This window comes from Haliotis rufescens, unplaced genomic scaffold (genome assembly GCF_023055435.1).
Source record: "Haliotis rufescens isolate VD_foot unplaced genomic scaffold, xgHalRufe1.0.p SCAF_69, whole genome shotgun sequence".
Lineage (NCBI taxonomy): Eukaryota > Metazoa > Mollusca > Gastropoda > Lepetellida > Haliotidae > Haliotis > Haliotis rufescens.
Window position 1 is genome coordinate 212763 of NW_025964360.1, and position 23102 is coordinate 235864.

General features: G+C 41.1%; 1 protein-coding gene across 4 annotated transcripts in view; it reads left to right on the plus strand.

The window, feature by feature from the left end:
• Positions 1-16143, plus strand: part of LOC124112078 (cullin-2-like) — a 37553-nt gene extending 21410 nt beyond the window's left edge. For all 4 annotated transcript variants that reach the window (XM_048387200.1, XM_048387199.1, XM_048387201.1 and 1 more), the window contains 9 exons: positions 961-1089; positions 2896-2982; positions 3432-3581; positions 5625-5702; positions 6340-6406; positions 7193-7395; positions 9679-9780; positions 11401-11517; positions 12997-16143. In XM_048387200.1, the coding sequence (XP_048243157.1) occupies positions 961-1089; positions 2896-2982; positions 3432-3581; positions 5625-5702; positions 6340-6406; positions 7193-7395; positions 9679-9780; positions 11401-11517; positions 12997-13128 (1065 nt within the window). In that variant the 3' untranslated portion in view covers positions 13129-16143. The remainder of the gene's footprint in view (positions 1-960; positions 1090-2895; positions 2983-3431; positions 3582-5624; positions 5703-6339; positions 6407-7192; positions 7396-9678; positions 9781-11400; positions 11518-12996) is intronic.
• Positions 16144-23102: the final 6959 nt, after the last annotated feature.

Below are 23102 nucleotides of genomic sequence, written 5' to 3' on the forward strand. Positions count from 1 at the left end.
GAGATGCGTCCGTTAGGCACGCCAGAACCTATGATTGTGGGTTCGAATGTGTAGGTTTGTCAGCACCATACCCCTGCTCGTGGGTTTCACTGAAGTGGTAAACATCTGAGACCTGCATCACTTCGGGCTTTCCTCCCACATTAAGCTGACAAGCCGTGATATAACTGGAATACTGTTAAAAGCGGCATTAAACCCAACTCACTCACTCACTCTTATCAAGGAGATTTTCCTCAGAATCGGCTATGATCATCCGTTTTTTTACTGCACATTATGATCAAGATACTGTAATACACTTTTAAACAATACATATTGCAACATTTATTTCTGTGTTCCCTTATAGTGGGTAAACAAAATATAACCAGTTTTGTTATTAGTTGTATCGTTTAACCTAAAATCTACACAGAAATTCACTCACAAATGATGTTTACCTTGAAATTGATCAACAAAACGGCAGAAAAGCGGAAGTGATTTTTGTTTAACATTGTTATCTCCCCTTCAAAATGGCGGAAACTGACTATATTTTCTTTAGTATGTAGAAAATAGGATCTGCATGTCGAATCAGTTTAATCAGTGTCAATCTGTCAAACACTTCAGATGTAATATAACACAATATAGTTACCTGTTTCGCAATACAGTAAACTACGTTTATTACGAACACGCTTATAATGAACTGACCGATATCACAAACTTATTTTTTAGTCCCGGCCATTTGTTGAATATATGCTTATATATGTGCTTATAACAAACTACGGATATTACGAACTAAAATTAGTGGTCCCTTTTAGTTCGTTGCAACTGTAGTTTACTGTATATTACAGTACAATGTTTTATCCAATACACAGCCCTATTGATAACTTCGCCATGATGTGTTATTCATGTTGAGGAGACATAATGCTAAACATGACATCAAGCTTTTTGTCTCAATGCTAGTGTATGTTTTTATGTTGTTGTTTTTTACAGCTTGCTCGATATTGTGATGGGTTGTTAAAGAAGAGTTCCAAGGGTATTTCCGAGACCGAGCTCGACGACAAACTAGCCAACTGTATAACTGTATTCAAGTACCTAGATGATAAAGATGTCTTTCAAAGGGTAACGTACAATATGTTTATGTACTTGTTTGCAGTCGGGGCACGGGTGGCCCAGTCGTCTGAGGCGCTGCGATTCGCTATGCAGAGTTGCGTCCCTTGAGCACGCCAGAAACCTATGATTGTGGGTTCGAATCCCGGTTCACACTGATTATGTTTCTAGGTTTGTCAGTACCATACCCGTGCTTGTGGGTTTCACCGAAGTGGTAAACATCTGAGACCTGCATCACTTGGGGCTTTCTTCCTACATTGAGCTGACACGCCGTGATATAACTGGAATACTGTTAAAAGCGGCGTTAAACCCAACTCACTCACTCATGTTTGCAGTCACTGTTTGCAACTTGCAGTGAATGGTATTTGATAAAACCAGGGGTACGTTGCAAAGCACCAATGGCTTGCAAGCGATGTCCAGTGATTCGCCTTACAATGGGACGCTAACTTTCAGCTGCTTGCAATCATACCAATCGCTGACTGAGGTCGCTTCATTCTCAAACCAAAATGGCGGCTGAGTTTGTCAGTGGAACAAGAAATTCTGGACTGGATCAACTGGGAAATCGGCAAAGGCAGCTAACATCCCTCCATCCTCAGTCAGCTCCACAACTTCAATGTAGTCATAAATTTCATCAGTTCATCATCAAGCTTCTTCATGACGCTCTTCATTATGGCAAGGCAACCAAATGGTAGTTGCGCCGCCATTTTGGACGAGGGAGCAAGCTCTTCGACCTGTTGCAGGCCAAGGGATGAGCGATTAATTGGCTTACTCTAAGCGATTTGTGGCTTGCAATGCGCCCATGTCATCTCCATGTTATGACCTTTTTCCTGCTTAAAGATTGTTGATTTGAATCATTGTAAATAGTTTCATATTTTTGTTTTATGATTAACAAACATAATGTATTTGTCAAGACTCAAGGGGAGGTTGGGTAGCAAGTGTCGTTTAAGCGTTGGCTTGTCATGCCGAAGACCCAGGTTCCATTCCTCACATGGGTACCGTATTCGACATAATAAGCACCTAGGGCGCTCTCAAAGTTAGAAATAGGGGGCTCTTATTAGAATATTATTTTGGTGAAAAACAACAGAGTTGAAAGATCGTAAATTTCGTGGTTTATGCTAACAGCCTGAAATGTTTATATACGACAGATATATTTTTTCCAGAATTTATTTTCCCATAATTATGAATGCATATAAAATGCGTATTATACACGAATAAATAAGTCCTGTGTACATTGATCAATCGGAAGGGGTGCTAATTGGGATTGTACGCTAGCCAATATATTAGAAAATATCGCAGTGGGCGCTTATTACGTCGAATACGGTACCATTTTCTGGTGTCCCCCGTCATGATAATGCTGGAATATTGCTAAAAGCGGTGTGTAACCAAACTCACTCCCTCACTCACCCAAGACTCAAGTTTGGAATTATTGATGTAACTGTGAATGTGTTTTGAATTACTTTCAATATTCTGGCTACATGTTGATTGGAATGGTCATTTTTATAAAGCGGGCACTGGTTGCCCTGTCATTTAAGGTGCTGCACTTTCGATGTGCAGAGTTGTGCCCCTTGGGCACACAAGAAACCTATTACGGTGGATTCGAATCCTGGTTCACTCAATTATGTTTGTCAGCACCATACCCGTTTCACCAAAGTGGTAAATGTCTTGGATCTGGATAATTGCAGGCTTACCTCCACATTAAGCTGACACGCCGTGATATAACTGAAATACTGTTAAAAGCAGCTTTAAACCAACTCGCTCACTCTTTTTATGAAAATGTTTTCTCATTAGATATTGTGCATGTAAAACCTGTGATTGCAGTTTTATTCTCGAATGCTTGCCAAGCGCCTGATCTACAGTCAGTCCACCTCCATGGATGCGGAGGAAGCCATGATCAACAGGCTCAAGGTAGGGCGACAAGGATGGACACCATTTCGTATTCTGGGAACCTGGGATTATGTTTGTTACAGGATATTTCTTTGGTCAATGTTTCAAAAATACAATTAATCTTTGTGAAGACGAAGACGAATAACATTTCAGGATCTCCATCAAGCGTAGCAAGCAATTATAATTTTCTTTGGTAAAACTTGATAACACATTATTTGGATTTGGGTTCCCACCCTTTACAATTGTCGGGAAGGGTCAGTGATTCTTGTTTGACACAGATGTTTTTTCGGTCATTGCTTCGAAATGTTCGAATCAAGCAATTCATTATTTTAGTGACACACTTTTTTCAGGATATCCAGCAAATGTATTCTTTTGGTAAAATCTAATGACTTTTTTTAGTTTTTCCATTTTTATCCTGAAACAAATTATTCTTGTTGTATGTGTTCACCAGCTGGGATTTGTGTTTACAGCAAGCGTGCGGGTATGAGTTCACCAACAAGCTCCACCGAATGTTCACCGACATGAGCATCAGCTCGGATCTCAACAACAAGTTCTCGGACTTCACCAAAGAGGACAGTTCCAGGGACCTGGGAGTCAACTTCTCTATTCTTGTCTTACAGGTAAACACCTCATACACCAAGTCGCAAGTTGTATTGTTGAATGTTTGGACAGGGGAACAGGTTGCCCAGGCGATACAAGCTTATGTGCAGAGTTGTGGCCCTTAGTCAGACCAGAATCCGGTGCTGGTAGACTCAAATCCAAGATTGACACCGATTATGATTCATGGTTTGTTAGCATGGTACCCATTATCAAGGGCCACGGAAGAGGTAAGTTTCTGCGACCTGGATCGCTTTCGGCTTTCTCCCAAATTATGCTGGTGCAGTTGTTTCCCTTACTTGTGTCAGAATCTGGAGATGAGTTTTAATCCAATACGTTCCCAGATTATCATTCTGGATCTGTCAGCACCACACCCGTGTTTGTGACCTTCACTCTAGGTCCTGCTTCATCTTTCCTCCCACGTGAGTGGCGGTCAGGTAGCCTAGTGGTTAAAGCGTTCGCTCATCACGCCGAAGACCCGGGTTCGATTCCTGACAAGGGTACAATGTGTGAAGCCCATTTCTGGTGATATTGCTGGAATATTGCTAAAAGCGGTGTAAATCCATACTCACTCACTCACTTCTCCCACGTGATGTTGACATTGACCTATAACTGGTCTGATAACACACCACCCGTTAATTCAGGTTAGAAAAGGTATTCAGTAACCCATGCTTGCCGTAAAAGGCAGCTATGCTTGTCGTAAGAGGCGACTCATGGGATTGGGTGGTCAGGCTCGCTGACTTGGTTGATGCTTGTCATCGTATCCTAATTGCATGGATCAATGTTCATGATATCAATCACTGGATTGTCTGGTCCTTACTCAATGACTTACTGACCACCGTCATATAGCAGGAATATTGCTGACTGCGGCATGAAACAACAAACAAATCTGGTACCACACTGCAAGCTGACATGAATTTGAGGTAGTCTAACTTTACATTTGATACCTCATTTCAATTCGGATCCGAGCATAGTTTGATTATCTCCTATGTGTGTGAACATAGTCTGGCTAAAACATTGTTAAATGGAATTTGAAACTTGAAAACAACCAGGAATAATCGCAAAGTATTAACAATTTCTGGCTGAATAACAATCTATTTCTCAGTCTGACAATATGTCTTCATGAGCTGGCTATGAATGCCAGAAACCCTAAAATGATTTCAGATTTGAGTTCTTGTATAATTGATACCCAAGATTTAAACATATTTAATGCCTATATTTTATCTGTCAAGGATGACATACATCATAAAATATTCCTTTACCTCCATTTTAGATGATAGTTTCCACATCGCCAATTAAACAATATTTGCTGCCTATAATTGATAGAAACCTTCCCCTGGGGATTCTGGGTGGAATAGGTCCCCACAGCCTATGTTGGTTGTAAGAGGTGACCCAGTGGATCGGGTGGTCATCCTCAGTGCCTTGGTTGATAGCGTGCCCTTTTTCCCCCTCAGTGTACATCGTTGCAAAAATATATTGATCACTGGATTGTCTGGTCCACTGTCATGAAACCGCAAGATCAATTTTAACTAAAATGACAAGATGTGGGACCAGTGAAGATCCGGGGTAGAGTAGGTCTTCAGCAACCCATGCTTGCCGTAAAAGGTGACTATGTTTGTTGTTAGAGGCAACTAACAGGATCGGGTGGTCAGGCTCGCTGACTTGGTTGATGCATGTCATCGATCCCAATTGCGTGGATCGATGCTCATGATGTCAATCACTGGATTGTCTGATCCAGGCTCGATTATTTACAGACCGCCAACATATAGCTGGGATATTGCTGAGTGCGGTGTTAAACAACAAACAAACAAAACAAAATGACAAGATGTGTTTTTGTGCTCAAGTCCATCTCGAAACACACTGAATGAGATTCAAACCTGAATGACATTATCGTTGTGTCTGATTATCTCATACCTAAATACAAAGAACGACTTTATTTGATTTTTGTGTCCATTTTGCCAAATGTTTTCAATCATTTAAAAATGCATTTTCAAAGTGTGTCCGTATTGCTAAACATCAAACAAACAAACTAATAAACTCATTTTCATCTTCCTGTTTTCTTGTAGGCTGGGGCCTGGCCGATAGCTCAGAGTAATCTTCCTTCATTTGCCTTACCTCAGGAGCTGGAAAGGAGTGTTAGAATGGTGAGAAAATTTAGAGAATTTATCCTTGACATGCATTGAATATATACAACTAAAATCATGGTGAGGATTAGCAATTCTTTCATATTGCTAGAGTTAATCTGTCATGCCATTGACTGTAGTGGGGACACGGGTGGCCCAGTCTTCACCGCAATTCGCTGTGCAGAGTTGCGTCCCTTGGGCACGCCAGAAACCTATGATTGTGGGTTCGAATCCCGGTTCGCCCTGATTATGTTTCTAGGTTTGTCAGCACCATACCTGTGCTCGTGGGTTTCACTGAAGTGGTAAATGTCTGAGGCCTGCATCACTTCGGGCTTTCCTCCCACATTAAGCTGACACGCTCGCTGACTTGGTTGATGCATGTCATCGTATCCCAATTGTGTGGATAAATGCTCATGATGTCAATCACTGGATTGTCTGGTCTTGATTATTTACAGACTGCCATCATATAGCAGGAATATTGCTGAGTGCTCTGTTAAACAACAAACTAACAAACAAACAAACTTAAGTAATGTTTACATAGCTGTAATGATCTGTCCTGGGTCTGTGGTGATTGGGTCCGTGGTATATATCGTTATAGAATAGAGATATGATACACTGCAATATGGATATGTATTATATGTTTATATTTCTGTTGCAGTTTGAACTTTTCTACAACAAAAATTTCAGTGGTAGAAAGTTAGCCTGGATGCATAGCTTTTGTAATGGTAAGACATTTACGTAATTCTTTGAGTATTATTTTCTAGTTTAAGCTTGGCATGATGTTTGTCATCTGTTTGTTGTAAGCTTTTAATTTTTTTTATATCTTCGAAGAACCACAAGGTCTTTGCAAGATTGATCAAATTATTGTGTCTCCCCAAGGACCTCACAGAGTTCTGATTTGATTCTAAATATGGCCGCCATGTCAGACATATTGAAAATGTCAGTTGCTCGGCCTGTTTCTCCATATATCATAATGATATTTGATTAACACTAATTTGTGGTATGTGAAAAGAAAGACAGAACTTAAAACAGTTTCAGTTGTCTTTGTCTTCCTGTGCATATAGGGGCGGAGGGGTAGCCTAGTGGTTAAAGCATTCGCTCGTCATGCTGTAGACCTGGGTTCGATTCCTGACATGGGTATAATGTGTGAAACCCATTTGTGGTGTCCCTTGCTGTGATATTGCTGGAATATTGCTAAAAGGGGCGTAAAACCACACTCACTCACTCCTGTGCATAGATCAATGTTCATGGTGTCAATCACTGAATTGTCAGGTCCAAACTCTATTATTCGTAGACCGCCATCATATGGCCAGAATATTGCCGAGTGTAGTGATAAACAACAAACAAACAACCAATTGATGTCTTAACACAGGAGTGTTGATGCTTATACATATAACTGTGTCCTTTTTTGGATGTGTTATTTTAAATCTTCCCTCGCTCACTGACTTTTTTGGACAAGCCTGCAGTAAGGACCAACACATATATGCATTATTGATTTACGTCTGTTCCAGTTGAAATGAAGTTTAACTATCTGAAGAAGACGTACTTTGTGACGATGGGCACGTTCCATATGGGCATCCTACTGCTGTTTAACAGCGCCGACAGTGTGGACAAGCTTGCATTCAGCTTTATACAGAAACACACAACGCTACCTGAACGAGAGTTGGTCAAACAACTACAGTCACTCATAGATACCAAAATTATCTCACATGAAGTAAGTTTGTCATCCAGTTGTGGATCTTCCCGAGGCAAGGGAGTTAACTGACTCCAAAAGTCCAGTCACCCTTGCCGAACTAGGCTGCAATTATGGTTACATTTTGGCTGGACTAACGAGTCCATGCATAGTCCAGTCTAAATCGCGTTACAAATCTTTTCATGTTTTTAATCAAGGTGCTCACGCGATTTGATGCAGTTCAGAGGTAAGATCATCTTGACTGGGCGCCACCATTTTGTTTGAAGCAAATGTAAATGATAAGTGAGGTAGAATCTGATTGGTCAATAGGAGGGGATAACTCGTAATAGCCACAGGTGGCGCTTCGATCGAACCCAGGAATTGCACCCTAGTTCAGCAAGGGTGGAAACTGGACTTTTATGGTCTGTTAATGCCCTTGCCTCGGGAAGATGCTAGTTATCTTGTGTGAACCTAATGTTATAGATTGTCTGCTCCTGATCTAATTTGTTCCTACTCTGTTTAAGGTGCATTCTCATTCAGTTTTGCTCGAACTCACAAATGGGCACAGGTGGCCTAGTCTTCTAAGGTGCACGATTCGCTGTGCAGAGTTGCGTCCCTTGGGCACGGCAGAAACCTGTGATCGTGGATTCGAATCCAGATTCGCCCAGGGGTCGTTTTAACTGCTGCCCGTTGGCCCGTGGCCAGATAGAATTACAAAGGGCTTGCTGAAACGTAAAGTAGATGGCCCATCTGGTTTGTCAAAATTTCACCCTTTCTCCGTGTATGTTTATTTTTTTTAATTTTATCATCTCGGTAGAGTAACAGCCAGCTGCCATTTTGTAATGTGTGAAACACTATCTTTATTTGCTCATAAATCACTATGAAATGAGGCAAATGGAAGCCAAGATTTAATCTCAGATTGCAGGAAAATAACATTTGAGAGCCCAGCTAGTTGGCTAGTTGACTTCAGTCTCTGCCACTTCACGATCTCCACCATTTAGTTGTAGCCAGTTTGGATGGAGAAAGGCCTGTATTAAAAGCGGGGGTCCGGAAAATTTAAAATCCCAATCGGACATTTGCATTTAGGCCACGCCCCCTTCAAATAGCGTATTTTAGTACGACTTTTCACACACATTACAAATTTACGTATTCATAATATGATGAATTATGAATTGTTTCAATTTAAATTGTTTAATTCACCGGACAATTAATAACAAATAATATCATATTAGATTTACATGGAAAACATACGTTTGTTTCTTGTTATAATAACGATCTGTTAACGTAGTGAACGGTCTATTCATGAGTTATATTCATGAGTCTGCTCAAGTGTACGCGTTGTAACATTTGGATCGAGACTATTATCCCATATTTGGTTATCACGTGACCTCACGGGAAAAGTTTTTTTTTAAACTAAAGATTTTTTTTAAAAACAAGACAGATAATTTAATCACAAATACTAAAATATCGTTGATAGCAATAGTTATTTGAATACTTTTTTCATCTGTACTTAATTATTGACCATAAAAAAATTGGATATCGATCGTCCGAGAAAGCAAAATGGCGGTCAATCAAGATTCAATATACGACTAGCTACTGAAAACAATAAAATCTGCAAATCCTCATTGTATGTCAACCAAGTGAAAGTCGTTAGCCACGACTTACAAAATGATCGTCCAGACTTTGAGGGTTTGGCAGATCCGCTCGACTAATCTGCATCGGTCGACTGGCTGTCGTCAAGCTTTCGCTTCTTGTCTGAGGTTACGTATCGTGGCATTGTGAGGATAATGAGGTACATCGATGATGCAAGGTATTAATGTACAGTTGTAAACACCTTTCACTCAAATTAACAAGATGTTCTCAGTAATTAATCCTCGATTAATCAGTGTCAACTCAGTTTATTGCCTATTACAGTGATTGACCGATTGGACTATCATGTAGGTACGATGTATTTACAGCAATCAAAACAAACAAAGCTTGTCAGTGTAGTTAATCTTCATTGTGTTGCAACTGCAGACAGAAACTGCTCAGTCCTAACTGTTGATCATGTCCGGTCAAAATTTAAGAATGTCCGGACAATACTTTTTAAAATGTCCGGTAAGCAATATTTTAAAACGGACATTTGAGATTCCCAATCGGACATGTCCGGCGCATATGACGGTTTCCGGACCCCTGATTAAAAGGCTGCTGGCTACATACAGATTTGTTGTTAAAACTACCCATGTTTATCTACCTTGAGTTTTCTGTTAGAGATGTCCAGTGTAGTCTGGTCTGATGGATTGGTCTTGGATAGTGGGGCAATAGCAACATGACCTTATGTTACAGGGGGAAATCACGACACAGAGCGACTTTGAGTTAAACTTAGCTTACAACAACAAGAGGACCAAGTTCAAGATCACTGCAGCTGTACAAAGAGATTCTCCACAGGTATGTTGTGTTAATGCAGGTGTGTTGTGGCTATATTGTCATGGGTTGTGACTATTGTCATGAGATGTGACTATAATGTCATGAGGTGTGACTGTATTGTCATGGGGTGTGACTGTATGGTCATGGGTTGTGACTATTGTCATGAGGTGTGACTATAATGTCATGAGTTGTGACTGAATTGTCATGAGGTGTGACTGTATTGTCATGGGGTGTGACTGTATTGTCCTGGGATGTGACTGTATTGTCCTGGGGTGTGACTGTATTGTCATGGGGTGAGACTGTATTGTCCTGGGGTGTGACTGTATTGTCCTGGGATGTGACTGTATTGTCATTGGGTGAGACTGTATTGTCCTGGGGTGTGACTGTATTGTCATGAGGTGTGACTGTATTGTCACGAGTGTGTTTTGTCATGGGCTGTGATTGTTATCCCCCTTTCAAACAAAGTTTTACGGGAGTATGCACATAGAAACAAGCTCCACCTGTCCATCCATCGTCACATTTCTTTTCTGGAGCAGAACAGTGAAACCATTCAATATATCTTCACGAACGTCGCTATGTGGCTGAAATAATGCTGATGCTGTATTAAATTTTAAGTCACTCACTCATGAATGTTTGTAAACACATTAGGCATGCACGCAACTGGTGCTTTTAACTATTTTCTTTTTGCAATTCCATGGCAACAATTTTTATTTTGAATGAGGGTAGGCATGTTATCTAATTCCAAAACAGGTGTTGGATCCAGGGTATTTTTGTGCTCTTTCAGACTTTGTGTTTGTTTTTTCTTTTGCTAAAATCATAATTTCAGAATTGAGGGGGCAAAGAAAGAAGCAAAAAAAATTTGAAAGCTGATAAACCCAAGAACCCACTCATTATTCACTTAGAGAGGATGGTCTAAGTTTCATATGGAGGTGTATTCAGATCTTTATGCAGAGACGTATCATATCGGAGTAAAGATCAATCTCATTAAAATCAGATCTAAGTTCTTGCTGCTGCTAAACAAAGATCTGAGGACATCCCATTACAGGTCATGTCAGAACGACCTTTTCCGAAATTTGCCCGCCACTGAAATAACTTACAAGAAGTCAACATCAGCTGATTAGAAGGCAGCTTTACGGCACTCGTTTCAACCTGTTGACTTCCATTTCAGACTATGCTTGAAAAATATGTTGACACTGTCCTAGATTGAAATTTTGAAAACTGAACAAAGAACTTTCCGGAAGGTCTAATTTATGGTTGAGATTGCATGGCAGTGCTTCCCACATCCTGTGCAACGCCTCCTCTGTTCACACGTTTATCCCACGGAGGCGAGAGATAGACGATAATCTTGGCGGAATCAGTACGGGCTGGAACTGTCGTTCGGAATGTTTTCGAGGTTGCATGATTTTCACATTCACTTTCATGATCTGGTAAGCGACGCACTGATTGGTCGGATGAAAGGTCGTCCTGACGTGACCCATTAACGGATGTCCTCGACTCTTTCTTTAGCGATAGCGAGAGCTAAGATCTGATTTTAATGAGATTGGAGTAAAGATCTGATTATTGTGAAATTGTGAGAGTGTTATGTCCAACTGTCTGACTGTTTTGTAAATGTGATTGTACTATGTATGATTTTGACTACAGGAAGTAGAAATGACCCACTCTGCCGTGGACGAAGATCGTAAGATGTATGTGCAAGCTGCGATTGTCCGCATCATGAAGGCGAGAAAGGTTCTCAAACATAATCTTCTCATACAGGAGGTAAGAACATCAAGCTGGGAATGTCAGGATGCGAGTGTGCATATACTGCCTTATGTAGATATTCCACATTCATGAGGCGCGCAGGTGGTCCAGTAGCCTCAGCCACTGAATGTCACTGTCCATAGTTGAATCTCAAAACTGCCATGATCTGCTGGTCCCGAGTTCGAATTTAAGATTCACTCTGATTATTATCCTTGGTCTGTAGGAGTGTAATATGTCAGGATGTAACTGAAATATTGTTCAAAAGTGACGCCACTCAATCATGTGTTCACAAAGTTGTAAATGTCTAAGATCTTGGACTTTCCGGCTGTGTTTATCTGACATGACATGATGCTGTTCAAAACAGAATTAAACACCACATAACACTCTCACCCACTCACTCACTCACTCACTCACTCACCCAAACGCCCACTCAATCACCCTTACTTTCACTCTCTCAACCACTCACTCAGTCACTAATTCAACCACTCTCCCACCCACCCACTCACTAAACCACCCACCCCCCACCCACTCCCTCAACTACTCAACCACTCACTGATCACTCACTCACCCACTCCCCCCACTCAACCATTCTCCTACCCAAACACTCACTCCCCCACCCTCCCAACCACTCAACCACCCACCCAATCACTCAACCACCCACCCAATCACTCAACCACCCATCCACACCCACCCACACCCACACCCACTCCCAAACCCACACTCACACCTCACCCACACCCACACTCAGACCTCACCCACACCTCACCCACACCCACTCCCACACATACTTCCACACCCACACCCACACCCACACCTCACCCTCACCCACACCCACACCCACACATACTTCCTCACCCACACCCACACCTCACCCACACCCACACATACTTCCACACCCACACCCACACCTCACCCACACCCACACCCACACATACTTCCTCACCCACACCCACACCTCACCCACACATACTTCCTCACCCACACCCACACCTCACCCACACCCACACATACTTCCACACCCACACCCACACCTCACCCACACCCACACCCACACATACTTCCTCACCCTCACCCTCACCCTCACCCACACCCACACCCACACCCACACATACTTCCTCACCCACACCCACACCTCACCCACACATACTTCCACACCCACACCCACACATACTTCCACACCCACACCCACACCTCACCCACACCCACACCACCACCCACACCCACACCTCACCCACACCCACACCCACACCCACACCCATTCCCACACCCACACCCACACCTCACCCACACCCACACCCACACCCACACCCACACCTCACCCACACATACTTCCACACCCACACCCACACCCACACCCACACCACCACCCACACCCACACCTCACCCACACCCACACCCACACCCACACCCACACCCACACCCACTCCCCCACCCACTCTCCCACCCACTCCCCCATCCAGCCACTGTTATTCCAGCAATGTATTGTGCTTGTTTCAGGTGATCAGCCAGTCGCGGTCCCGCTTCAACCCCAGCATCAGCATGATCAAGAAGTGTATAGAGACCCTCATAGACAAACAGTACCTAGAAAGGACAGCTAACACGACAGACGAGTACAGCTACGTAGCGTGATACAGCTGTGTGTGTTTGTGTGTGTGTGTGTCTCACACTCTCTAGCCCTCATACCGACTGCATCGTCACTAGCGCTCAAATATCTCCAAAATCAGCCTAATCCTCGACCTCCCTTGATGCAGGGCTACGAGGACACCCGTTGAAGACCACATCGAGGCTGGAGGATTGGATTGTATGCAGAGTGTGAATTGTTATTGAAAAGGTTAATATTGGAATACATCTGAAGGATGGGATGACATTTTGTGAGGAATATGGAATCATTTCCACTTGGAATTCAGCTAGGAGAACAGGAAAATTGAAGAATGGAAAGTGGAAAAAAATTCATTACAGTGATTAACTATTATTTCATCTTGACAAATATAAGCAATATTGGTGGAAGAAAAGTGGACAGCTGACAGGTGTTTGACAAAGGAACATGACAGAAGATGTTTAATGACAGAAAATGTACTGTGAATATGGAATGCGTCCACGCAACATTAGTTAAGAATTTGCTTGACATTATATAGGTCATGGTTACAGGTAGGCTGGAACAATTAATGCTCTAAGTTTGTGGATACTCCTGGCCAACAAGCCAAACTTGAGTAAGAGAAAAAAATCTAAAAATTGTGCAGGTTTATTTTAAAATTATTCTGAAATATTGAGAGAAAAAAGAAATAAATTAAGTGATATATACAGGTGCAAATTTACAGCAGACATATCATTAACATAATAGATTGGTCTAGGAATTCACTGCATAAAGAAAACCGAGAGAAGTCTGTTACTAATTCCTGCAAGCTACGAATATTGACATTTTTTTTATATTTAGGATCTGGGGCGGTCAGGTAGCCTAGTGGTTAAAGCGTTCGCTCGTCTGGCTGAAGACCTGATTTCGATTCCCAACATGGGTACAATGTGTGAAGACCATTTCTGGTGTCCCCTGCCGTGATATTGCTGGAATATTGCTAAAAGCGACGTAAAACCATGCTCACTCACTATTAAGGATTTTTTATTTAGGATCTATCAATTATTGTATGAGGTTATCAAGTGATAATTATGCTGGACAGAAAGTACAAGCTGTCATTTTCAGCTCACCTGAGCCCACAGCTGATTCCTTAGGGTGACAAAGTCTGTCAAGATGGAAGTACGTTTATGAGGCAACAGTGTCACAGGCTAGGAGAAAATGATTCATTTGGCCGTGATTGTTGTTTTAGGTTCTTGGAGGATGTAGACGTGGTATAGATTTAAATATTTTTATAAAAATATCTGCTGAAGTTTGATGTGAAGATAGGACTTAAATATGCTAGACTTTCTACAGTTCTCCTATTTGGATAAAGATGGGGAGATAATCTTTGTTTATTTATTAGACAGCTGTCATAGATTTATTATTTGATGTTGTCTGATGGACTGTATATGGATTTGGAGCAGATGTTGTAACACACAGTGCAAGACTCCATTTATGAGGGCCCCGTTCCACAAAGTGATCTTAGCGCTAAGGTGATCGTAAGTCCCATACTTTAACATCGACTTACGACAGTCGTAGCACAATGATCGCTTAATGGAACAGGGCCCTTGGGTGCCGCTTACAATATCAAAACAACCTTAGCACTACGACTGTCGTAAGTCTATGTTAAGGTGTGGGAGTTACGATCACCTTAGCGCTAAGATCACTTTGTACAAAGGCACCCTGGACTGTAATGGTTCAATACACTATCACTGCAATATTCTTTGCTGTGATATAAACATTTTCTTCTGAGGTCATTCATTGATACAAGACATTACATTTATATATCAACTACAAAAAAAAATTTTCTTGCACAATGTGTTAGTTTCTTAAGGGTTATGTAATATATTTTGATGGGGTGTAAAGTCGTTCTCTTTGATAATGGAATACAGTTCATCCAATGACACATTCCCATGCATCTTGTATCATATGACCTGTATCAACTGACTACAACGTGATTCAGTACAGCCCTAGGTTTTGACACTTTCGGCTGTTTTGGAAGACCTTGTAACAAGGGCGACGGGGTAGCCTAGTGGTTAAAGCATAGCTTGTCACGCCAAAGATCTGAGGTTCGACATGGGAACAATGTGTGAAGCCCATTTCTGCCTTGATATTGCTGGAATATTGCTAAAAGCGGCGTTAAACCACACTCACTCACTCACTCACCTTGTAACAAATTAATAAATAAGAACATCCAATTTTGGAATTTGGGGTTAGAAACAGTCCATAGCAACTGATGCTGGGCCTAGATTTTCGAAACGATCTTAGCCCTAAAATTATCGTAAAGTTATCGTAAGGAAATCGTAGGCTATTGTAGCCTATTTTCGAAACTATCGTAGCCCTAAGATATCTTAAGTTTGTCGTAAATCTAAGATAGCCCTATACCTGTGGTAAGTTTATTTTATCCACATCCAAGATGGCGGCATACTTTGCTCTGGACATTTTTCATGATGAAGATGACAATGATTTGATGACAAGACCAAGGATATTCCGAGACAGAACTCGTCGCCTTGATATGCTTGATGACTTCGAGCTATTCTTCCGCTACAGATAGGTGTCGTAGCTCTGAGCGATCTGCGACAGGTTTATGATTGTTTTGAAAATCTATCTTATCTTAGCTTTAAGATATCTTATCTTTGAACATAAGTAGTTAAGATTTATCTTAGCTGAGATCTTTTCGAAAATCTAGGCCCTGGTCTTAAAAGGCAACTTATTGTATGTGGTGATCCTGGACTTTGTGAATAATGTGTTTAAGTACATCGACAGCGTAAAGAATCGCTGGCTTGTCTGATTTGATTATCGCCAGACCGCTGTCATATACCCGGAGTATTGCTGAGTGAGGCATTAAACAACACACTTCCTCACTGAGAGACAGTTGTTTTGCGTTTGAGATAGCAGTGATGGAGCCTGTCAGTTCACTTCTGATATGGATCCAGGATATTGATCAAAATAGTATGGAGATATAATACACAAGATAATAGATGTACAAGATCTACAATCTCGCTTTGTTAAAGCTATTAAAGTTTAATTTTCAATATGATATTCTATTTTTGAGGGCATTCATTTTACACTTATTTCTCTTTCAAAATTCAATTTTAGGCATCCAAGGAAAAGTTTTGTATCAGCTAAATGACATTGTGGTCAACATGTTGTTGCTCACATTAAACCCCATTTGATAATTGATATGTAGGTGTTGTGTTTTGGTGAATAATTTCCTTGTTATAAAAATAAATCACATCTCGCATCGTCAGACCGATGAAGTAGCCTAGTGGTTGAAGCGTTTGCTCGTCACGCTGAAGGCCAGTATTTGATTCCCTACATGATAAAATGTGTGGGGCCCATTTCTGGTGTTCCCCGCCTTGATATTGCTGGAATATTGCTAAAAGCAGTATTAAACCATACTCAAGATGTTAGGAATCTCAACGTAATACAGCATGAATCCTGATCTCTTCAAGCGATATAATGTTTTACATTGCATATTTAAAATGACAATATCTGTATTACTGGTAATGTGCTTGTCTTCACAGAAATGCATATTGGAACATTTTGATTTGAAGGATTTACAAAGGATTAAGCTCCTTGGGCATAATATTTCAATTCACCTAATATTTGAACCACTTTTAATACAGCTCAGTCCGTAGCCTAGTGGTTAAAGCGTTTGCTCGTCACGCCAAAGACCTGAGTTTGATTCCTGACATGGGTACAATGTGTGAAGTCCATTTCTGGTGTCCACCGCCGTGATATTGCTAGAATATTGCTAAAACCATACTCACTCACTCACTCACTCATTATCACTGCTCATTACCAGGCTGTGACTTTAACCACTGGTCCTCAGCCCACGTCTAGTAAAATGTCTTTCTGTCCATAAGCTTAGCAAATTGAACCACATACTAAATTAATAATATAATACTAAAATATGTTTGAAATGGTGTTATGTGACAAGTTCAGGTTTTGGCACAATATTTTTGGCACGGACTGCATTGCCATCCAGTTCTTTTAATAAAACACATATCAATATTTAGTTGAGGTTGCGGGGCAGCCCCCTGGTCAAAGTGATTTCCGTTAGAGCTGACTAAAATTGGGGATTGGTTGTTTCAATGCAAAACGTCAGAAGTCGTTGAATTCTGTTATGGTTCGTCTGTAGACTAGTCAGGTTTGTTAGCAGCAGATTAGGCACAGTTAGGCACAGTTAGGCACAGGGTCGCAATCTTTACATGAATATACTTTGCAGCTTAAGAGTTCAAAATGATATTTGTAAGAATTCACGTGAGTTACGAAAGTGTTACGTGGTGGGATGTGATGCTACTTTGCGACCGTTTTACGACGTGTCGTATGTGGACTGCAAATTTGTTGGCCCTGAACAGAGATGAAAAGAATAGTCATATACGGTCATCCTCTTTCGGGGTTGTAGGTATAATAAAGCATATTTCTCTGTTTTAAAGGGAGTGCACTTGCTTGTCCACAAATCCAAACTGGATGGATAAAATAGTGAAGGTATCTGTCTGTGATGATTCTGTTAGTTAAGATGATGTATGAATATTTAAGGATTTAGTTGAATGTATTGGAGCACACACCAGATGGCATTGGAGGATTATCTTTAACTGGACCCTATGATGTGCACACTTTTTGTACATAAATAAAGATGTGTGTATATTGCTATCAGTGATTGGTTGTTGTCTTTTGGCCTTCCCACAAATAGGTCTTTAGTAGTTATGATCGTCTTATGTTTGACCTGGATTATTGTTAGGCATCTGATGTTGTTCATGCTATCAACCTCATGCTCAACCAGACTATCCAGTGATTGATATCATGAGCATCAAGCCATGCAATTTGGATACAATGACATGCACCAAGTCACCAAGATTTGTTCAAATCAAGTCACCTTCAAGAATTGTCAGGTGAAGTAAAATGCAAAAATCATCCACTTCACAAACATGATCCAAACATCGACGATACGCAATCTGCCATGTCCCAGAGAACAACCACCCGTTGCTTGTTTGTTGTTTAACGCCGCACTCAGCAATATTCCAGCTCTATCATGGTGGTCTGTAAATAATCAAGTCTGGACTAGACAAGCCAGTGATTCATATCATGAGCATGGATCCATGCAATTGGGATTAATGACATGTATCAACCAAGTCAGCAAGCCTGACCACCTGATCCTGTTAGTCGCCTTTTAAGTATCCCTACAGTGTGGATGGTTGTTCACAATGTCAGTCCCTGGATTGTTTGGTCCACCAACCCCATGCCCATGTCATCAACACCATGCTAATGCCATTAAGCCATTGCTATCTCCTCTCCAACAACCTGTGCAATGGCGCCACGTAATGGATAAGGTTGTCAGACTGGCTCATAGCATGTCATCCTATCCCAAAGATGTTTATCGTTGTTCATAATAACAGTCACCGGATTGTCTGCTCCAGCTGAGGGGCCGGTGGCGTAGCCTAGCTTGTGGTTAAAGCGGTCGCTCTTCCCACTGAAGACCCAGTTTCACTTCCCGACATTGGTACAATGTGTGAAGTCCATTTCTGGTGTCCACCGCCGTGATATTGCTGGAATATTGCTAAAAGCGGCGTAAAACCATAATCAGACTCACTCACTCTTATGGTTGAGGCAGTGTTAAACACAAAACTATAAAACAAATCATGCTTTCAACTTTATTACCTCCTGCTTGTGCTATGAACATTTCAAACTATCCACAGCTCATGCTATAAACCTCATGTTTGTACTATTCACAGCACAAACTATCCACAGCTCATGCTATAAACCTCATGTTTGACTATCCACAGCACAAACTATCCACAGCTCAGGCCACCAACCTCAACCTCAACCTCATGGTATCAGATTCATAAACGTTCATGCTATTAACCTCATGATAATGAAGTCTATGCTACCTATTGTTATTAACCGCATGTTTGTGCTGCCACTATGGTATCCTAAAATGGGGAATGGGGGGGGGGGGGGGGGATGTTGGGGATGCAATCAAACGAATCGCCGCGCCTGACCACACACCGATCCACTTCAATCTCTATTCAAGTTAAGTGGAAGTCACAGGTAGCCAGTCATCTAAGGTGACGCAATTTGATGTGCAGAATTGCGTCACATATGACCCTGAGTCCCCCCCAAACTTGTTCCAAGTTTTGTCAGCACCATGCCTGTGCTCGTGGGTTTCACCAAAGTGGTTAACGTCCGAGACCTGCATCACTTTGGGTTTTTCTCACACATTTTGCTGACACACGGTTTTATAATACATTCACTTAAGTGACATCTTTCCAACAACACTACACAATCCTATATACACCACTACAACATTACACAATGCTATATACAACACTACAACACTATACAATGCTATATACACCACTACAACACTACACAATCCTATATACATCACTACAACACTATACAATGCTATATACACAATTACAACACTATACAATGCTATATACAATACTACACCACTACACAATGCTATAAACACCACTACAACACTACACAATGCTATATACACAATAACAACAGTATACAATGTTATATACACCACTACAACACAACACAATGCTATAAACACAATAACACTATACAATGTTATATACAACACTACACAATGCTATATACACAATAACAACACTATACAATGTTATATACACCACTACAACACAACACAATGCTATAAACACAATAACACTATACAATGTTATATACACCACTACAACACTACACAATGCTATATACACAATAACAACACTATACAATGTTATATACAACACTACACAATGCTATATACACAAATACAACACTATACAATGTTATATACACCACTACAACACAACACAATGTTATATACAATGCTACAACACTATACAATGCTACTTACATGACATTATGCATATCAATGCAATGCCAGGTTAAATAATAAAATGCCACACACAAACACACAATATTACATCATTCATATCCAGTAAAAATAGACATGTGTTTGGTCATCAATACTACTTCACCAATAGTAATACAAGGCGACATCTACCATACACCTGAATCCACACTACAAGTATGTCTAAACCATGTGAGGATATATTCACTATCATAGATCATGACAGACAAAGTAGAAAAAAATCTAACATGTGGCATGTTGTCTACATTACACGAAAAATACTACAGATGCATTACCCTTTCTAAATATATACAATTGATTAATAACCGGTACATCAAACAAGATGGTGCCATGGTATTGCAATATATGGTGTCATCACTATTTAACAGTAATTCATAAACACATGCTTATGATATAGTTGGAATGCTATATACAGCAGTACAACACCTTATAGCTGTATACACCACTACAACATCTTATTGCTGTATACATCACTACAACACCTTACTGCTGTATACATCACTATAACACCATACTGCTGTATACACCACTACAACACCTTACTGCTGTATACACCACTACAACACCTTACTGCTGTATACACCACTATAACATCATACTGCTGTATACACCACTACAACACCTTACTGCTGTATACACCACTACAACACCTTACTGCTGTATACACCACTATAACACCATACTGCTGTATACACCATTACAACACCTTACTGCTGTATACACCACTACAACACCTTACTGCTGTATACACCACTACAACACCATACTGCTGTATACACAACTACAACACCTTACTGCTGTATACACCACAACACCTTACTGCTGTATACACCACTACAACACATTACTCCTGTATACACCACTACAACACCTTACTGCTGTATACATCACTACAACATCATACTGCTGTATACACCACTACAACACCTTACTGCTGTATACACCACTGCAACATCATACTGCTGTAAACACCACTACAACACCTTACTGCTGTATACACCACTACAACACCTTACTGCTGTATACATCACTACAACATCATACTGCTGAAAACACCACTACAACACCTTACTGATGTATACACCACTACAACACCTTACTGCTGTATACACCACTGCAACACCTTACTGCTATATACACCACTACAACACCCCACTGCTATATACACCACTACAACACCTTACTGCTGTATACACCACTACAACACCTTACTGCTATATACACCACTACAACACCCCACTGCTATATACACCACTACAACACCTTACTGCTGTATACACCACTACAACACCTTACTGCTGTATACACCACTGCAACATCATACTGCTGTATACACCACTACAGCACATTACTGCTGTATACACCACTACATCATACTGCTGTATACACCACTGCAACACCTTACTGCTGTATACACCACTACAACACCTTACTGCTGTATACACCACTACAACACCTTACTGCTGTATACACCACTACAACACCTTACTGCTGTATACACCACTACAGCACCTTACTGCTGTATACACCACTACAACACCTTACAGCTGTATACACCACCTTACAGCTGTATACACCACCTTACTGCTGTATACACCACTACACCATCATACTGCGGTATACACCACTACATCATACTGCTGTATACACCACTACAACACCTTACTGCTGTATACACCACCTTACTGCTGTATACACCACTACAACACCTTACTGATGTATACACCACTACAACACCTTACTGCTGTATACACCACTACAACACCTTACTGCTGTATACACCACTACACCATCATACTGCTGTATACACCACTACATCATACTGCTGTATACACCACTACAACACCTTACTGCTGTATACACCACTGTATACACCACTACAACACCTTACAGCTGTATACACCACCTTACAGCTGTATACACCACCTTACTGCTGTATACACCACTACACCATCATACTGCTGTATACACCACTACATCATACTGCTGTATACACCACTACAACACCTTACTGCTGTATACACCACTACAACACCTTACTGCTGTATACACCACTACAACACCTTACTGATGTATACACCACTACAACACCTTACTGCTGTATACACCACTGCAACACCTTACTGCTGTATACACCACTACAACACCTTACTGTTGTATACACCACTACAACACCTTACTGCTGTATATATCACTACAACACCTTACAGCTGTATACACCACCTTACTGCTGTATACATCACTACACCATCATACTGCTGTATACACCACTACATCATACTGCTGTATACACCACTACAACACCTTACTGCTGTATACACCACTACAACACCTTACTGCTGTATACACCACTACAACACCTTACTGCTGTATACACCACTACAACACCTTACTGCTGTATACACCACTGCAACATCATACTGCTGTATACACCACTACAGCACCTTACTGCTGTATACACCACTACAACACCTTACTGCTGTAAACACCACTACAACACATTACAGCTGTATACACCACTACAACACCATACTACTGTATACACCACTACAACACCTTACTGCTGTATACACCACTACAACACCATACTGCTGTATACACCACTACAACACCTTACTGCTGTATACACCACTACACCATCATACTGCTGTATACACCACTACATCATACAGCTGTATACACCACTACAGCACCTTACTGCTGTATACACCACTACAACACCTTACAGCTGTATACACCACCTTACAGCTGTATACACCACCTTACTGCTGTATACACCACTACACCATCATACTGCTGTATACACCACTACATCATACTGCTGTATACACCACTACAACACCTTACTGCTGTATACACCACTACAACACCTTACTGCTGTATACACCACTACAACACCTTACTGATGTATACACCACTACAACACCTTACTGCTGTATACACCACTGCAACACCTTACTGCTGTATACACCACTACAACACCTTACTGCTGTATACACCACTACAACACCTTACTGCTGTATATATCACTACAACACCTTACAGCTGTATACACCACCTTACTGCTGTATACACCACTACACCATCATACTGCTGTAT